This window comes from Solea senegalensis, linkage group LG15 (assembly GCF_019176455.1).
Source record: "Solea senegalensis isolate Sse05_10M linkage group LG15, IFAPA_SoseM_1, whole genome shotgun sequence".
NCBI classification, from domain to species: domain Eukaryota; kingdom Metazoa; phylum Chordata; class Actinopteri; order Pleuronectiformes; family Soleidae; genus Solea; species Solea senegalensis.
This window is the reverse complement of record NC_058035.1, coordinates 15372773-15389769: the sequence shown is the minus strand read 5'-3', so window position 1 is coordinate 15389769 and position 16997 is coordinate 15372773. Positions and strand designations below refer to the sequence as shown.

At 40.9% G+C, this 16997-nt stretch overlaps 1 protein-coding gene across 3 annotated transcripts in view; it reads right to left on the bottom strand.

Moving 5' to 3' along the window:
• LOC122782180 (glutamate receptor ionotropic, delta-1-like) overlaps nt 1-10360 on the bottom strand; it is a 200437-nt gene extending 190077 nt beyond the window's left edge. The window contains exons 1-3 of one of the 3 annotated variants that reach the window (XM_044046425.1): nt 10346-10360; nt 9576-9706; nt 7834-7989 (exon numbers count right to left, since the gene is read on the bottom strand). In XM_044046425.1, the coding sequence (XP_043902360.1) occupies nt 7834-7989; nt 9576-9654 (235 nt within the window). In that variant the 5' untranslated portion in view covers nt 9655-9706; nt 10346-10360. Of the gene's footprint in view, nt 1-7833; nt 7990-9575; nt 9855-9996; nt 10015-10345 lie in introns of those variants that run through there. The other 2 variants (XM_044046424.1, XM_044046426.1) reach the window with 2 other exon arrangements.
• Nucleotides 10361-16997: the final 6637 nt, after the last annotated feature.

The following is a 16997-nucleotide window of genomic DNA, read 5'->3' as shown; positions in this document are numbered from 1 at the left end:
CAAGAACTGAGCAATAATCCAATGGCTTGTAATGAGTTTATGTAAAATGACTTATTCATCAGCGACCCCGTTTGAAGTAATGCAAATTTGACCCAGTTTTTAGTGATGCATGTATACTTAGCCATTGACACAATTTTAGGCTTTCAATTATGAGGTACAGTATATGCTGGGTGGGTTTTGAGTCCATAGACACTAGCTTAGCCACATCATTGGATAAAGTCCATGTTGCACGGGCATAGCAGCGGACCCTTGACAGTGATCGAGCGTCAGAGTCAGAGATTCAGAGACCCGACGAGGAAAACCAAGGAGGGATTCTTGTGACAGATGGTCCCACTCGGCATTCATGTCTGAGGGCAGTAATGCAAACAATGGCTCCCAAATACATTTTGGCATTTCTTCATCAATGAGGCTAGTGAGGCGTTTAAAATGACTTTGCCCCTCTCATCTTCAATAAAGCCTGACATTTCACTGACTCGGCTCCTTTCACATTATCTTTACCCCATGCCTTCCTCCATCACCCCACTTCCCCTCTCTCTCTTATGATCACACTCGCTCTCTAGTTCACTCAAGTTCAGACCTTCACTCTCACTAGGACTCCACTTCCTCTACTCACTTCCTTCATCTCTCTCCTGCTCCTCTCTGAGAAGAGTGTGAAGTCGGCAATAGCCGTACAGCACTCCTTTAGCCGACTTTAGCCTCTAATGGGATTTACTCGGGGGCTGATTTTCTGCTCCTTGTCTTCTACCCTGGAATGAATTTGTTGTAATGCCAATGGTGCAGGTGGTGTGTAGTAAATTATACACACTTCCCTCTGAGCTATGCAGCATCGGAGGCGAATGAACACGCTTTCATTTCTAAGCTATTATCAACACTGTCTCAAACCAAACAAAAAAAAAAAAAACTGACACTAACTGTCATCACAGCACATTTCGGGCAGCTCAGTGAAGTTGATGCCAATGAAAAATTACGCTAGTAACAAACATGTGGGACTGCGATGTATTATAGCAGACAGAGGCCGAGGGCCTCATCAGCATCAATCTGGCAGGACAGAACATCTCCTCTGGGCTCTCTCTCTCCCTCGCTCTCTCTCACTGTTTGTGTGTTTCATTCTCACTTGGTCTCTCTCTCTCTCTCTCACTCTAACAGGTAGAGCAGTATTGATGGCCAATCCCCAGTGGTGGTTGGGGGCTGTTTGGGGTCGTGGCAAAGCACTAACATCTGTCACAGTGTTCTCCACAGCTCGTTATAAATCTGTCACACCGGAAAAGACAGGAACATGAATAAGACATGGGGCTGAGAGACCTGTGATAGAGAAAACATATGTTATGTGTTGGTGTGTATGTATATCAGGCAGCTCCGTGAGTTACGTGTGGCATACGTGCAGGTGTTTTGATGATGGCTTTCCCTTTTTAGCCATTCATCAGACATCAGATGTGGCTTCTGTCACATCTGAAAATCAATACACGCACTTAATGTCTTTCAAACAACAGTTACAAAACCGGGCCAGGATACATTTCATAGCCCGCTAGTTTGATGTCAGCATCTGACAGTGCTAAATGACCCACATAATATGTTCTGATGCCATATTTAAGGATCCTGCACACATGTTGCGTCATGGCAGGAACAACAGTCAAAATCAATCAAGGTTTTCATGGATATTCCCCAAATGAAATGAGATTTTCAAATGGATTTTTTCCTGTGTTTTACCAACAGAGACATACGACCGAGAAACCATTAATCAGCCTTATACACAATGACCTCACAGAACACGCTCAGTTTGAAAAGCAGTGAGGAAGCTTTGAAATCAGCTCTCAGCTGTCTGCCAGTGCGGCACCATTACAACATCATCATGACAGCATAAAGACAATCGGATTAGCACAACAATGTAAATCTGTTTGCATCACAGACCAAACACCACTTCCTCATCTCCACAAGTCCCAGTAAAAGTCTTTTGAAAGCAAAACTTGGTGCTTATTTATTTGTGCGACTTTGAGAAAACTTCCTTCCAGGCTTCAATTTGTTAGCTCAGATTAAAAGATGTATTAAATCCACGCTCGTGGTGACATTTAGCAAGCTGACGATTACTCCTTTGAATGCAGATCAGACTTGGCATTTAAGTAAATTGATGTTGTTCCTTTAAATTAATCAGATCAAGAGAAAGCCAAGCCATCTGAGACCAAAGCTAAAATCACTTTCACGTCTTTCAAGTCATCATATTTTGTTTTTCCCTGTGGACTGATAATTGAATTCCAAAAAATGTCCCCAGTGTTGCTTTTACAAGCACCCTAAAAAACTACCCTAAGAGAGATTTGATACTGATGTCGAGACTATGAGACTCAGAGGTGTGCTGCCGCAGGGGATGATTGCTGACTGTCTGGCTGTTTGCAGACAGCAAAGAGGATCAATGGGTCCTCAATAGGTAGAGCCAGCATTTAAAAGCCTTGACCTCTGTGTCACTTTCTCTCTGTACTTGACTGTCTGTCTCTGCCCTTCTCTGTGGCATAGGCTGGCTTCATAGTAGACTACAAGTCCAACAGGGGCTCCCGTCTTCCTCTGTACCATCCACATTCAATAGGTATAAAAAGATATGGTCGTCTAATCCAAAGAACTATCATTTCAACATCACCATACACACATCACTAATATACTGTACATAACATGCAACACAGGCTGCCTGCATCAACACATCAAAGTCCTCTGATATGCTGTTAATCACACATTGTTAGTCGTTGTACAATAAATAGTCCTCACTTATGCAGTAAACACAGGCCTAGTGGCAATGTTGGCATGTTTTTGCGTGTCAGCATTTGTTCATCGTAGCCAAAATGTGAGAGCAACATCGGATCTGCTCTATTTGTTGGATTTTGAAGATAAGACAAAGCATTAGCAATGTCAAAGACAAAATTCTTACAGCTTTGAATTTTCTCGCAAAAGATGCTATGATCCCCGCGGAGCCCGGATCTCAACATCAGTGAGTCGGTAGATGTTAATATTTTTGAAAGCATCTTCACTTTGCAGTGACGTAGTAATGTGAGTATATTTTATTATCATAGCATCATTATTTCTTTAAACCTCAGCTAATCCATCATCTTCCCAGATACCCTCTGGCAACTGCTGAAGTTGTCCCCGATGTGAAATCACTGGTTTATTATTACTATTATTTTTTAAAAAAACAACTAAAGTTAGTAATTCTCTCCTGATTTTTTATGAAACATTTCTACATAAATATTTAGACCTTTGCATTAACTTGCATACGCTTACAACTACAGGATAACCCTATATGTGAATGCTGAGTGGTGGGCTTCACACTGTCAAGGGATTCAATTTTGAAAGGTATAAGTCTATAACTCAGCTACAGCATCACTTAGCAGATTAAGGTACCAGCAGCCCTTTATACAGCCCATTGAGGAGCTTATGATGGATTAAAATAACCAGCGGGTAATTAACAGGGGCTGGTAAAATGGCCCGATCATCCACCCTCTGTGTAGAGCTGGTAGGGAAAAAAAATCCACAAACAAATCCATTAGCAAGATTCATGCAGTATTATTAAATTCATTGGGACAATAATAGAGAAAGGGCTGCATTCCATCACGTTTAGAGCACATCGAGTAATGAGTTGTCATAAGCGGAGCATCAGATGGAGGATATTAGATTACCCATTCCAACACTTTAGAATGAGTCATTCTCTTGACTTTTGCAATTTCAGATTCAGCAAAGGAAAAGACGGAAAAAAAAATAAATAAATAAGAACAATTGCACAGGAAATTATTTTTTAATTCAAATTCCTGAACATTAGAGGTGCAGTTAACTTACATGAAAACAGTATACTGTATATACAGTATACATTCAAGATTGACCTATTTTGCCTCTTGATAGAGACATTTCATGAGGTGCAATCATTAGATCCATATTTGTGTTATGAACAAATACATGTAAAGTCTCTCTTGTGAAAGGGGAGTAAACAGACATTAAATTGAGTGTAATATCTGATCACTGTTGGATCATGTTTGTAAATGGTGTAAATAGAACATAAGAGACAACTACCAAAGATTAATCATGATAAAATAAAAGTATTAGCTCTCTCCTTCTCAGACTCAGTTTCTTGTCTCTGTGCATCTTTGGTGAAAGCAACATGATCCAGATGTTTGAACTATGCATCTGGCACAATGGCAACTTGGCCTTTCGGGTTGTCTGTGTTACAGAGCATTGCTCTTTCTATAAGGAGTTTCTATTATTTGGTCAATCCTTGAATTGATTGATGGCAGGAAAAAGTCCAAATGCTGTGCCAAGTATTAATAGTTCTATTAATGGTTCTGTCTCCTCACAAATCTTTAAATATTGATGCGGAGGAGAAATGCTAACATCGTCCTAAAGAGGCTGTGCTTATGTTCTCTATGCACACGCAAATTGTTATTAACAATTTCCATAGCTTTCAATTTACATAATCACACAGGAAAGTGGCAGCTTCTGCCACTGCCTTTGAATAAAATGGAAGACAGTGAGGAATTCGTATACTAAAATGTCTTATTTTAAATGAAAGTGTGGAAGAAGGGCTGTGGATTTCAAGATGTGTGATTAAGGGACAGTTAAGAGGGTAAAGTGGTGCCATATTCAGTACGTGCTGAACTTCAACGTCTGAAGGATTTATTGACTTTGCTAATGTTCAAATCCTGGTGACACCCAGAAGCATGTATGTGCCAAAATTGTTTTTACAACTGAACACAATGGCTGAACGTGCAGTTAAAGTATGCACCACCGCATAGCTGAGTCAACTAAACTTTCACTTCCTTGTGAAATGTGTAATTAAAGGTCCAGAGTGTATAACATTTAGGAGGGTTTACAGACAAACCAACCAGACATGCGTTTCACAGTTTGGAGCCGAACTTAAACGCAAAAGAAAAAAAAATAACATTAGTTCCCTGACACAGTTGTGGAAGGCTGGAATGAGTCCTTTGTTCACTAATTCTTACAGACTGCACACTTAAAAGAGGATGATTTTGCTCCTTTAGTCTTTCTTGTCAGTGCCTTATTTTAATGTCTATAAAGCATGTGATGTGTGGGGGGGGATCAAGAAGTAGATATGAGACTATGTCGCTGCACTGACATCATGTTTTGTTTTATTGTTCTTGTAATTGTATCACAAAGCCGGTGGCATCTAGAGACCATCATTTTGGTGACAAACACTCACATGGGTGAGATATTCTTCTAAGATTATTAATTCTCCAGTTGTTCTAATATATAAATAGGACAGTGGCTGCCAGTTATGTGATCAGGCGCTATATCCAGCCAGCCTTGAGCTGTCATCTCTGAGCGATAAGAGCATGGCTGGACTGAATAGTTGAGTGTTTTTTTGCGTCCGTGGTGTCTATGCGACATCCTTGTTAATGCATGTTCCACCTGTACAAGGACAAAGGAAGCTCAATAGGGACAAGAATGACACGGCAACTATTCTGGAAAATCTCTCATAACCACCCATTAACTCGCCATCTGTACTTTTTCTCTCATGTTTAAATCGGGTCCAGGTTCTGAATATTCTTTTTTTTTTTTATGTCCTCCCCCTTTGCCTGTACTCACTGTTATTCCTGTCGTCTTTCTCCGTCTCACCCTTAATATTTTCCACGGCCACTTTATTCTCTCCTCCATCATCTCAACCTCATTCCCTTCGCTCGGCATCATCTCCTTCATGTTTGTGCCAACCCAACTGCCCCCCCCTCTTTACCATGCAACGGCAGGGTCCTGACTGCCATTCACAGTGGGATGGTTGCAAACAAAAGAGCAAAGCAAAAAGGTCAAGGCGCTTTCAAGGTGTCACTCAACACGTACCACCCTGCCTTAGATGTGCAACAAGCCAGGGTCACGCATCGATCCTCACATCATCGACTGCTCAATAATCCCCATTCTCTCCCCTTCCTGCGCCCACTAATCACCCACTTCTGTGAATATTTGATTATCTGGAGTCTAACTGTACACAATAATTAAGCATGCTGAATGATACCCTATCAAGGCCAATGACAGACAATTCACTCAACATGGCAGTTACAGATTCTTTTCATGTCATCACTCCTTTTTCCTTTTACACATTTTCTGTATGTTTATGCTAATAAATATATATTGTGCAAGTCTGTGTGATCAGAAAACAGCTTGATGATGATAAGTCTGCGTTCAGTGAGTATATTCACCAGCAAGTGTAGGTCTTAAGTAGGGTACGTTTTAAATACTCTAGTCATTAAAGCACTGCACAGATGGCAAATGATTCTCCGGCAAAGTCTCCATAATATCTACACTTTCAAGCAAGAGCAGTTGATAGATTAGTGAGGTCACACGTAGCTAATACATGGTATTTTCTAATCTCATCACTGCAGCAACAAGCTTAGATACATTTCCTGTGTACTACCATTTACTTGAAGAACCACTCATCTTCATGTGAGCCCCATCAGGATTTAAGTTGCCAAAACAATGTGAATTATAGCACGAGATATCTGTTACAGTGCTGTGGACCATGACTAAATGAAAGTGGATAATTATAGCATAAGGCGGCACATATTTTCATCTTTCTATGCCTGTCAGGGGCACTATGAATAGCAGTGAGTCATCAGGGCCTTTGTGCAACTGGCAGACAAAAGTACAGACTGGTGCCCAAGTGCAAGGGACATCAACAGCCTTTGAAGGTCCAAAGGAACTTAATCAATGGTTTGTATTTATATAATGCTTTTGTAGTCTTGGTGACCACTGAGAGCCTTTTTACACTACAGTTTCACCATTCAATTATTCACACCCATTCACACGTGCACAACGCATTTTGGTTGTGGGTTCGATTCCCAGCTCCATTAGTCTACATTCCGATGTGTCTTTGGGCAAGACACTTAACCCCACGTTGCTCCTGATGGCAGCATGTGACTGCCATTTATATAGACCATTTACCATACCCATTCACAGCTGTGGGATGGGTATGAATGTGGGGTTAAATGTCCTGCCCAAGGACACGTTGGCATGTAAACTAGCAGGGCTGGGAATCAAACCCACAACTTTCCAGTTGACGACCTGCTTCACCACCGACTCACTGCAACCCCTAATAAATTCTTAATAAATCTTTTTAGTAGAATTATATATTCACTTCTGCCATCAACAGTGTGTGCGTCCACCTTTCAGTGAGTGAAGGTGATAAATGTGACCATTTTGTTGCTTAATTCCTTCCTGTTTATATTCTTTACTTCACATGGAATCCAAATGAAAGATTTCCAATGAAAACGGTGATGGTTAAAATAATGTGCATGAACATGATTGCGGTGCTTATCCTTCACAGTGTGTGTCTATATATATATATATATATACATATATATATATATATATATATATATATATATATATATATATATATATAAGATTTGATCTCCTAGTAAAACATAGGTGGAGTATTTTTTATTTAACTTTAACAAATTTAATCATTTTGATAGTATTTTGATTTCACACATCCTAAGCTGTTGTGCTCTAACTCAATGCTTCCACCTAGCTTTTCTACCATAGAAGACACCTTGCATTGGCACAGGAGTACAGCATTTTGCAGGAGTTGATACGCACGTGCACACACACACACACACACACACACACACACACAATATCTGGTCACCGATCACAGTAATTAGTCTTGTCCTCACAGAGGCAGAAGCATGAGAATGTACGAATATGTGGATGAACAACACCAGCTCAGTGCTCACAGGATCAGGGAAAAATCAAGAAGAGTGATCCGCCTTGCTGAAGGGGCAGCCCCAAATAATCAAATAAAAGAGCAGTGACAGCTTATTGAAAGACTGATCCAGGGGGAATCGCACTTACCTTCCTGCACAGCCTGGAAAGGATTGTTAGGCTCGATAAGTTTCACCGAGTGGGTTATTTTCTCGCTCTGCAGAATGTCGTCATTCAGACTGAGGTCTGAAATGGCAAGTTGGAAAATCTCCTCATCTCTCACAGCATTCTCCTCGAATATGGCACCTGTTGAATAGAATAGTCACAAGTTATTAGGGCGATGGGGGGAAGTGAATGAGAATGAGGTGTGATAACGAGGGAGTTGGAGTTGGAGCTGGAGGAGAAGTGAATGAGTCACAAAATGACTATGTAGAAGATTTTTTTTCAAACTGTGATTGACCAAAAAGGGTCACAGTGATGTATGGTGGAAGAATGGCAAGCGGACGTCACTTATATATCATCCATTTGTGGTTAGTTTATTCTTGGAGTTGTGCAACGTGTGAGTCTCCAGCGCGCCGCGAGAATATTTCAGCACCATGGACAGCGCAGAGGCCTTATCGCTAGAACGCAGTATGAACCGTTGTTTTGTTGTTGTTGTTTTTATAAAGTAGGAATCTAAGAAAATAAATGGCTGTTATATGACACCATCGTCAATATTAAGCATTGTAGGCCTTGTGTGGGGGGAACAGTGAAGCTTAACTGTCTCTCTCCTCCTCTCCCTTTTTTCCTCTTTATCAAAATGGCATCTGCTGCTTTGGGGAGACGCATATATATCACGGAAATGATTTTCAGCATATAAGAGAAGTGGAGGTACCCAAACGTTATGCAGGGCATCAGCCAATATTATCTGGATGGAGTCCCAACGCGGTATTAAGCCAGTGACTGAGCACCTGCTGCTTGCCAGACTGTTGCAGCAAACTGTGAGCAGCAGCTGCAGCAGCGGTGGTGATCGCTGCATCGGCGCAGGGAGACTAAATGTTGGTCTTTGTGACATTGACATTTTGATTTGGGACCACAAAACCAGCCGTCACAAGTGCCTACGTGCCTGTGAGCGTAAAAGCAGGACCACAGACCGAGGCGATTATTCAGTAGCTGTGTGCGTAAGAAGAGGGGAGATCATGTTTCAAAAACTCGAAAATGAAATGTTGCCAAACGCCAGCTCAGAAAGCTGAATGTCATCATGTGCGTAAAGCATCCCCAATCTGTAAATGAAGCAGCTCTTGCTTGAAGTTTCAATACAAAGAGGCTCTATGCGTTTTGCATCTCAGAGACGAAACTCCATTGACATTCCTTCTGTCCTATTATTGACATTGCAGTCACGTTCCGGTGAAAGTTGAGCCTTGTCGGCTACAGACAAGAGGTAGCTTAGTCTAAAAAAGGCATTGGCCTTTTGGGGGTTATTGGATCTTAATTTCATCAACTGAAACAGGCCTTCGTGCTTAACTATAAATGCGTGGTTTGAATACGGAGTTGCAGTTTACAGGCCGAGGGTTTAGATCTGAAGCAAAACATGAATGCAGCGATCAGCCGTTTGAAAAGTGAATGCCTGCAAAAACAGACCAATAAATAACTTGTTGTAATAATTAATGTCAAAACAGTTCAGGCAGTTAAAGTCAGCGGTGTCAAGTCTATAATTTACCAAATACTAACTTTTTAAGAGTCGAGGTGTTGCTTAAAACACATGGATGCAAAGCTGAATAGACTATTTATCCCGCCCTCTCAACAAAACCCCTGTGATCAACGCAGTATGCGCTGGCTGAGCTTTATTCCCGCATGCCTTGCCTTTAACTCCTGTCTGATCCAAACAGCATGTTGTGTGACCGGACGCTTACCAATATGTATGATGGAGTCCGCTCTGGCCGAATTGCATTGCAATATCCACAGGGAGAGGCAGATCAGCAGCAACTCCATCTCGGGATTACAAGGCGGCTCATCCAAGCTCTGCTCTGCTGTCCTATACTGACTGTCCAGACGGAGAGCACCAAGAAGAAGAAGGGAAAAAAGAGAAGATGATCAGAAACCAGCGCAAAACAGAACCGCTTTCCTCCTGCTGCCAGAACAAAACCCGCATGAAAGCCTACAGAAAAATCACTACAGCTTTTTTTCCCCCCTCTGTTTTTTTTTAACCAACAAAAACAAGCCGACCCCTGAAAAGGGAATCAAAGAGGCGAAGAGGAACCAACGAGGACCCGAGATTTAAGACCGAAAAGAAGACAGGTAAAGCCCAGTGAGAGAGAGAGAGACCGGTGTTACCTCTCTCACTCTCGCCTCTCTCCCTGCGCTCCGGCGTCTAAAGCATGGCAAGCAGCAAAAATGCGGAGGAGGGACACCCCTCTAACCACACACACACACACACACACACACACACACACACACAAGCCGAAAAAAGAACGCACTATTCAGTCCTGTCTCGATCACGTGACTGCAGAGACTTCACGACTCGGCTGCTATCCCGACAAGCCGGCTAGAAATGATCTGGACGAGCCGGAGAAAGACGCGAGGAGACCCGACAACTAAACACACGATAGGAGGTTACCAATGGCTCAGCCGGGGGAAAAAAAAACAGAAGAAGAAGAAGAAAAAAAAAAACTACCACACAGACCTGCTCCAGAGACTAAAACTGGACTGCGCTGTTTACTTTTCGAGAAGTTGGCGTCTGCAGAGAGAGGAGACGCGTGAGAGCTGAGAGACCGAGGCGCATTTTCAGCGCTGCTCCACTTGAGCAGAGACAGACCGCAGCTGATGTGGCAGAGAAAAGGATTTCCACACACACGCCGCGCTCCTCGGCAAAGCGCTGATGGATGAGGGACAAACGTGACAGAAGTAGCAGCAGCAGCAGCAGCAGCAGCAGCAGCGCCAGGCTGCAGCGGTGAACAGCTGGACGGAGTTTAACGGAGGAGCGTTTTAAACACGAATAAACACAATGTTCAATGTTTTGTTTTTGGTTTTTTTTGGTCGTAGCTGCTTCACTCTCTGCTTCGATCTGTAATTGATTGGTGCTTCGGCGATATTGACGCCCTTGTTTTATCGCGGGATTTTGGCATTGTGGGCTAATTGCATTGACTTATGCGTGTATTTACAGTACATATTGGATCACACGTACAGTAAATTGTTACTGCCAGTTACACGCCTCATAAGGCTTGAGCAATGCAGAGATACGACGGAGTCGTGCAAGAGACGGAGTTTGTAGATGGGCATAATCTTACAATTAAAGGATATTTCTCGTGGCTGCAATAAAAAACGGAAATATCTCTTAATTGTTTGGTTACGTCTGTCAGACGCGCAGAGCGCAAACTTTCAGCACCACCGGGGGTGGACAGCTCCCTTCGCAACACGCAAGAGAAAAGGACACCTGTGGAGCAAACAGCAAACTCTCTGTTCTTTCCCTCATCTGTAAACATTGGTATAGTCCATAATTTCACAATGTATGTCTTAAATTGAGGGGGAACAATGCTTCTGCGACCCTGCAGCTCATTTAAAGAAAACCACTTACACATTCACACCACGTCCATGTCACAATCATATTATGTGTCATCATAACCGTCGGGCTTTTATCACATAGAGGAATTAACATCCCTGCCTCCAAAGTTGTTGTAAAATCACACAGTCCCCCTGCTGGCCACATGTTGACACTGCAGCTGTGGTGACGCAAAAACATCGCCATCTTTTTTCTAAACTGTTCCATTGAGCTCTGTGCATTTGCATAGAAAGGTTATTTATACATTATATATTATATTAAGTATACGGATGGGGTGTGTGTGTGTGTGTGTGGGGTCACGTTTCATAGGTTGAAATAGCTTAAGCAACTGAAAAAAAGCTAAGTAGTACAGGAATTATTCATTCACCTTTGATCCCAATTGTAGCTCCTGCAAGACAGTCGATCGATATACACTTGTTCCCATGAGATGAAAACAGGCTGATTGGCCTTGAGGTTTGGGGCTGGTTTGGGGTTTGAGTTGATAGGCATCGAAAATACCATGAAAAATTCAGGGCTTCCAGCAGACGAATAAATCTCTTAATTTCATTGACCTATGAAGTAATTCATTGCGGTGATTTCACAGCTAAATTACTCATTTTAACTTGCTCAAATTGGCATTTCACGCAGCAGCTCTGAGAACATCTTTATTGTTTGTTTACTTGAGTGTATCATGGCTGTATGTGATGCAAAGCTGACATTTCCCTGACTTTCTCTCTCCGTTTCCTCTTTTGGGGAAGTAAAACATGTAAAAAAAAAAAAGAAACACCTTAAGAACAATAATGAAAATATTTGCTTTATGCACATAAAATATTGAATGTGCTCAAATGAATCACATGGACATACTGTGTGTGCAAACTGCATTTTGTATCAAGTGACAGTTTTGCTTTATGTAATTAGTGTATATGTAATTTACACTATTGTATTCATTGTAAGCTATTACCATACATCAGACAGGCATGTTGAATATAATATATGCCCTCTATAATACTTACACTCTGCATATAGAATGTTATTTATGAGATATTTGAATGGCTGGCACTGAGTGCTTTGTGCTGTGGCAACTTCCATGCATTAGAAAGTAGATTTAATGTGATGGAAAACAATGGAGTGTTATAGTGGTAAAAGTGGGGAAAGAAAAGGCAATTTCCACCTTTTTCAATGCACATTTTGATTTTTCTTTTAAGACGTCCCCAAAATGATTGTCTCGATATTTAAAAACAAAGTGCATCTGTCAGCTTTTAGTTACTTCAGCTCCACTAATGACCTTCCGTGGGTGTCAACACAAGTTAGCCACAACAATTCCACACACAGCCACTGAGACGTCGGTGGGAGGTCATGCATGAAAGAAATTCATTGTCAAACAAAACTGTTTCATAATGTTTATGAGCAATGAGATGAAAAGGAAAGGCAGAGTTTCTCTCGTTTTGTTTTTTAACAAGGCCAAAAAGTGAGTTTAGAAGAAGAGGGGCTGTCATGTGTAGAGGGATCAAAGGTGAACAAAAAAAGCAACAAGAGCAGATAAGTACCACTGCTACACTGTGACCTCTTACTAATGGCCTTTTGCTTGATAAACCCATTTTCCTTCATCTCAAATAAAACGCTTTTTGAAAACCAAAAGCCTGTGGCACATGTCTCAGCATGATTAATTGTAGCTATAGAAAAGCATCTTTGTGATGTGGGTCCTCAGTTCCTTCTGATGACTCCCATCTTTCAGTTTAATCTCACATTATTTTCTTATGCGTGGCTTGGGGCAGTGCACACTGCTGCCTGTGAAATGACTGCTGTTTACAGTGTTATACACATGCCTTGTTCCTTTGTAACAGGTCTCTATCTTGATCGTGATTAGTCACTCTGTTAGTGCCTGTGTGCTGCTTATGACTCCGAGAAGAAAAACATAACCTTCTATTCAAACACAGGACGTTTAGCTATAACTCTGGCTTTAACTAGTGATGTGCTATTGACAAAGTCTGACTTCAATTTCATAATTAGCATTCAGTTTCAATTATTTATGGTCTAGAGCAGGGGTGTCAAACTCAAATGGCCTGGGGGCCAATGAGCATCTAGTCTGGTCAAGATGGGGCAGAACTAGAGGAAAAAAAGTGGGTGAAAAAAAACAGTAGTGGTCGGACAATATGACCTTAAAATTAAAATGCAATAAATATATTGATAATATATTGTCGTTCACAATAATAACGTAAATAAAGAGAGAAATAAATCGAAAATACTAAATAATAATGTGCACAACTGTAAAGCTCATATGTATGTATGTAATTTGATATAGCAAATACATTTAGTATTATATTCTGTCTATATTATTTGTCCTCACTGTGTTTAAAAGAGGAGGTCGCGTTTTCATAATAACCAAGATATTAATTGTTGGGCCACAGGTAATCGGTTGTGGGGAATATAACAATTTGCAAAGTAGCTTTTAAAAAATACCCCATTTATTTCACAGTTTTCCTTGAAAGTTGAAATTCAAAACTAAAAATGAAATACTTTCTTTGTTTATTTATATGAGCCTTCATGTGCGCTGCACCCTGGGAATCACTTTTCTGAAGAAAGAACTTAGAGCAGCATGCAGTGAGTGTCAAGATAACAGAATTAGGCCAGTTACTGTAGTAGAAACCTGGTCTATTCAAACACATTCATTCTTAGACTGTATTTTTATTAACAGTAACGTGTGATGTGCAATAGGAAAAGACATGAATGAATTTAGTTTCTCTATTAGCCTTTCACTTAAACTATATATGGTCTAAAGACAGAATTAAACCGAGCAGCACGGAGTCAGTGTAAGTCAAAATATAAGCCAATTACTGCAGTAGAAGGTATATATTCATAATGTTAACATTTCTCATAATGCACCCAGTGCAACACCAGTGCTCCGCAATGATAGAATTACTTGTGTATTTATAAGGCAGTGGTTTAACTTCACTGAAGCGAAGCACAAAAGTATACTTGAATAATACTGAACTGTCACCATGCAGATGGCCTTGTCCGTCCCACTGTGGACCTGAGTGTTGTGATATGAAACCCCCTGCAGCAATTTGGAGAATTAAGGGTTAAATCTCAGACAAGTTGAAAATCCATTCATGTCAAGCAGAAATGTGCAGGGAATAGCAATAAGTGTCTGCAGCACTAGAGGTGAATAAGCAAGAGTCTCTCTTCCAAATACACAGCCTGAGGTAACATTATAGATTAATCATGTTATGGGAGAATAAGCACAACCTCCATCACAGACTCTGAATTTCAATGTGTGAATTGTTGACTGTCCGCATCATTATATATTTCAGGATTACACTGGATGGAACCATTGTGAAATATGTAGAAGGTTATAAATATATTAAGGTTTACATGTAATGAAAGGCAAAAAAAAGAAGTACCAGTGGACAAAAGCTCTGAAACAGACAGGTAATAACTATCTGTGTCCCCCGCCTCCTTTTGACAGATGCCAGATCAGAGGTGTTGGAAGCTGGCTGGCCAGAGGCATAACTTTGGATTCAGTCATATTCAAGTATGCAACCTCGAAGCATAGCCTTGTTATGGGTTTGTTACGATAAGATGGTGCTTCTATAATGTAGTAGCTCCACACAAGGACCAGGTTTTTAGTGACTAACAGATGCCATTAGGCAAAGATAAAAACTCTTTATTCACATTGAGCCACTGTATCCTGTAGATTCCTATTCATGTCGCACACTCGTATTACCACAGCAACCGAAATGTGACAAAGAGTTTTGAAAACATATGCACTGCATTGCCTACAGAAAAGACTGGATTTATGATTGATTGTTGGATTTATCATCCTATTCTTTTTTTTACTGGTTTTTTCATTTTCTTTGTTGGCCCCTAACCATGTTGTTTATCACAATACAAGTGGAGTGTATTGTGGTTGTTCTTTATTATTAAAAAATAAAGAGGAAAAACACAGATGTTGTCTGTGTGTGCTTATGCTTGTGCTGTATGTCTGCCTTCCTTTTTGAAGTAGCTCGAACGAATTAAGAAATAATATTTCCTGAAATCTGAGAGCCCCTGTTGCTTTAAATAATGGTTTTCATTTGGAAAAAAATGTGCAAATGCAAGGAAATAAACATCGAGCTGTTGCAGTCAATACAGCATCCTTATTTTTCAGAATTAGTCGGATATGCAAAACACCCATCCTGCCTTCAGATGTATTTATAATTTATACTTAAATTGACTGTCCAACCATTTGTTTTGTTGTGCCCCGGGCAGCACTAGTGAATCCAGTCAGTGTCTCAGCTACATTTCATTCCAGCTGTGACTGTAAGAGAATCATTAGTGAATGAGGTTGTTTAAAGGGTAGCCGGTTAGCAGAAATGTACCTGCAAGAGATACACTCCACAAATGTGTGCAACAACAAACTCATTCCAGTATTTACGTTTCAGGTGAGACAATTGCAATATTAACCAGATAACACACACATGCCCAAAGTGGTGATATATAGAACGATCTGGTTAACCAACATCTGTTCTTCGATTCCTCACAATTCTGAGCTTGAGATAACAAAACAAATGCAACCTATAAAAGCAGGAGAAGAAGTCAAAATGCTAGTTGCAAGATGCTACCTACGCTATGACATAGCTCCACGACACAGGTAAGCGACAGTGCAGCTACAACCCTGATGCGACTGCTTGTGGATCACTACTTTTCAAATGCATCTAATGGCAGAAACAAAAACATCCTTTATAGAGTGCGTGTGTTTCTCTCCAGCATGATTTAACACAAAGGCGACACGAATGGCTTGCATTTCCATCATTCACTGTTAAAGATTCGAAAACGATCATTTATTAACACACTGGACTCAAGGGAAATGCATGAAATGTGTAACCAAATACGATTTTTGACCGCATCATGCAGCTCTTTCTCATCTGGAAAGTTTTCCCTGTACTGAACTCACCAAGTGTGTCAGTTTCTCTCTGCCATTTCCTCTTCTTTTCACTCTCTCTCTCAAGCTGTCCCAATCTGACTCTTTTTCTTTCTCAATGCCACCTTCCTCTCTCTCTCCCTCTCATACTGTGAGAGATGACAAGAATCTTAGCATTCAGCTCAGTTCCTGCTCCTTTCAACTCTATGGGGTTCCTCCCTTTCCCTTTGGCACCCCAAACCTATTTTTAAGAAGTTAAACCCTTAGGCCCAATGAATCTAACACAAAGAATGATACCGATATTGGATTTCCTTGCAGTGCCTCCAAATGAATGCTTCTCACTTCAGCAGTTGTAAAGCTCATCCTGTTGCCAGTATTCTTATGCAGAAATGTCCCACTACAGCTGATTACCGCTCACAGCCAAGATTTATGAACTCTCTGGTCAATCTGTCAGTTCAATACAAAAGACGTGAAGGTATACGCCTCATTTCCTTATTTAAAAGCAGATATTATTTTTTAAAAGTCTCGGCAGCTAAATTATATGCCCCCATTTGGGTAATTATCCCTCAAATTTGGGGTAAGTGACAGAGTATCCTGGTGGCATCTGATTAATTAGAATGGGATTTAATAGGCATAACCGGGCTGCATTGGATTAAGTAATTGGCAGATGATATAGTCTCATGTTGTGGGTCTATTACATTAACTGTCATACTGCATTTGATGACAAGGTGCCAAGTGATCTATTCAGTGACACAAACATGATTGCAGGAGGATATTATACCGCTTAGGGAGGCCTTAGATCATTTGCAATCCACGCTGCTAAGACGTAACAGTAATGGCAATGTCATGAACAGTCCGATAAATGTAGATTACTTGATGCAGCTGTCAGGCAGAATG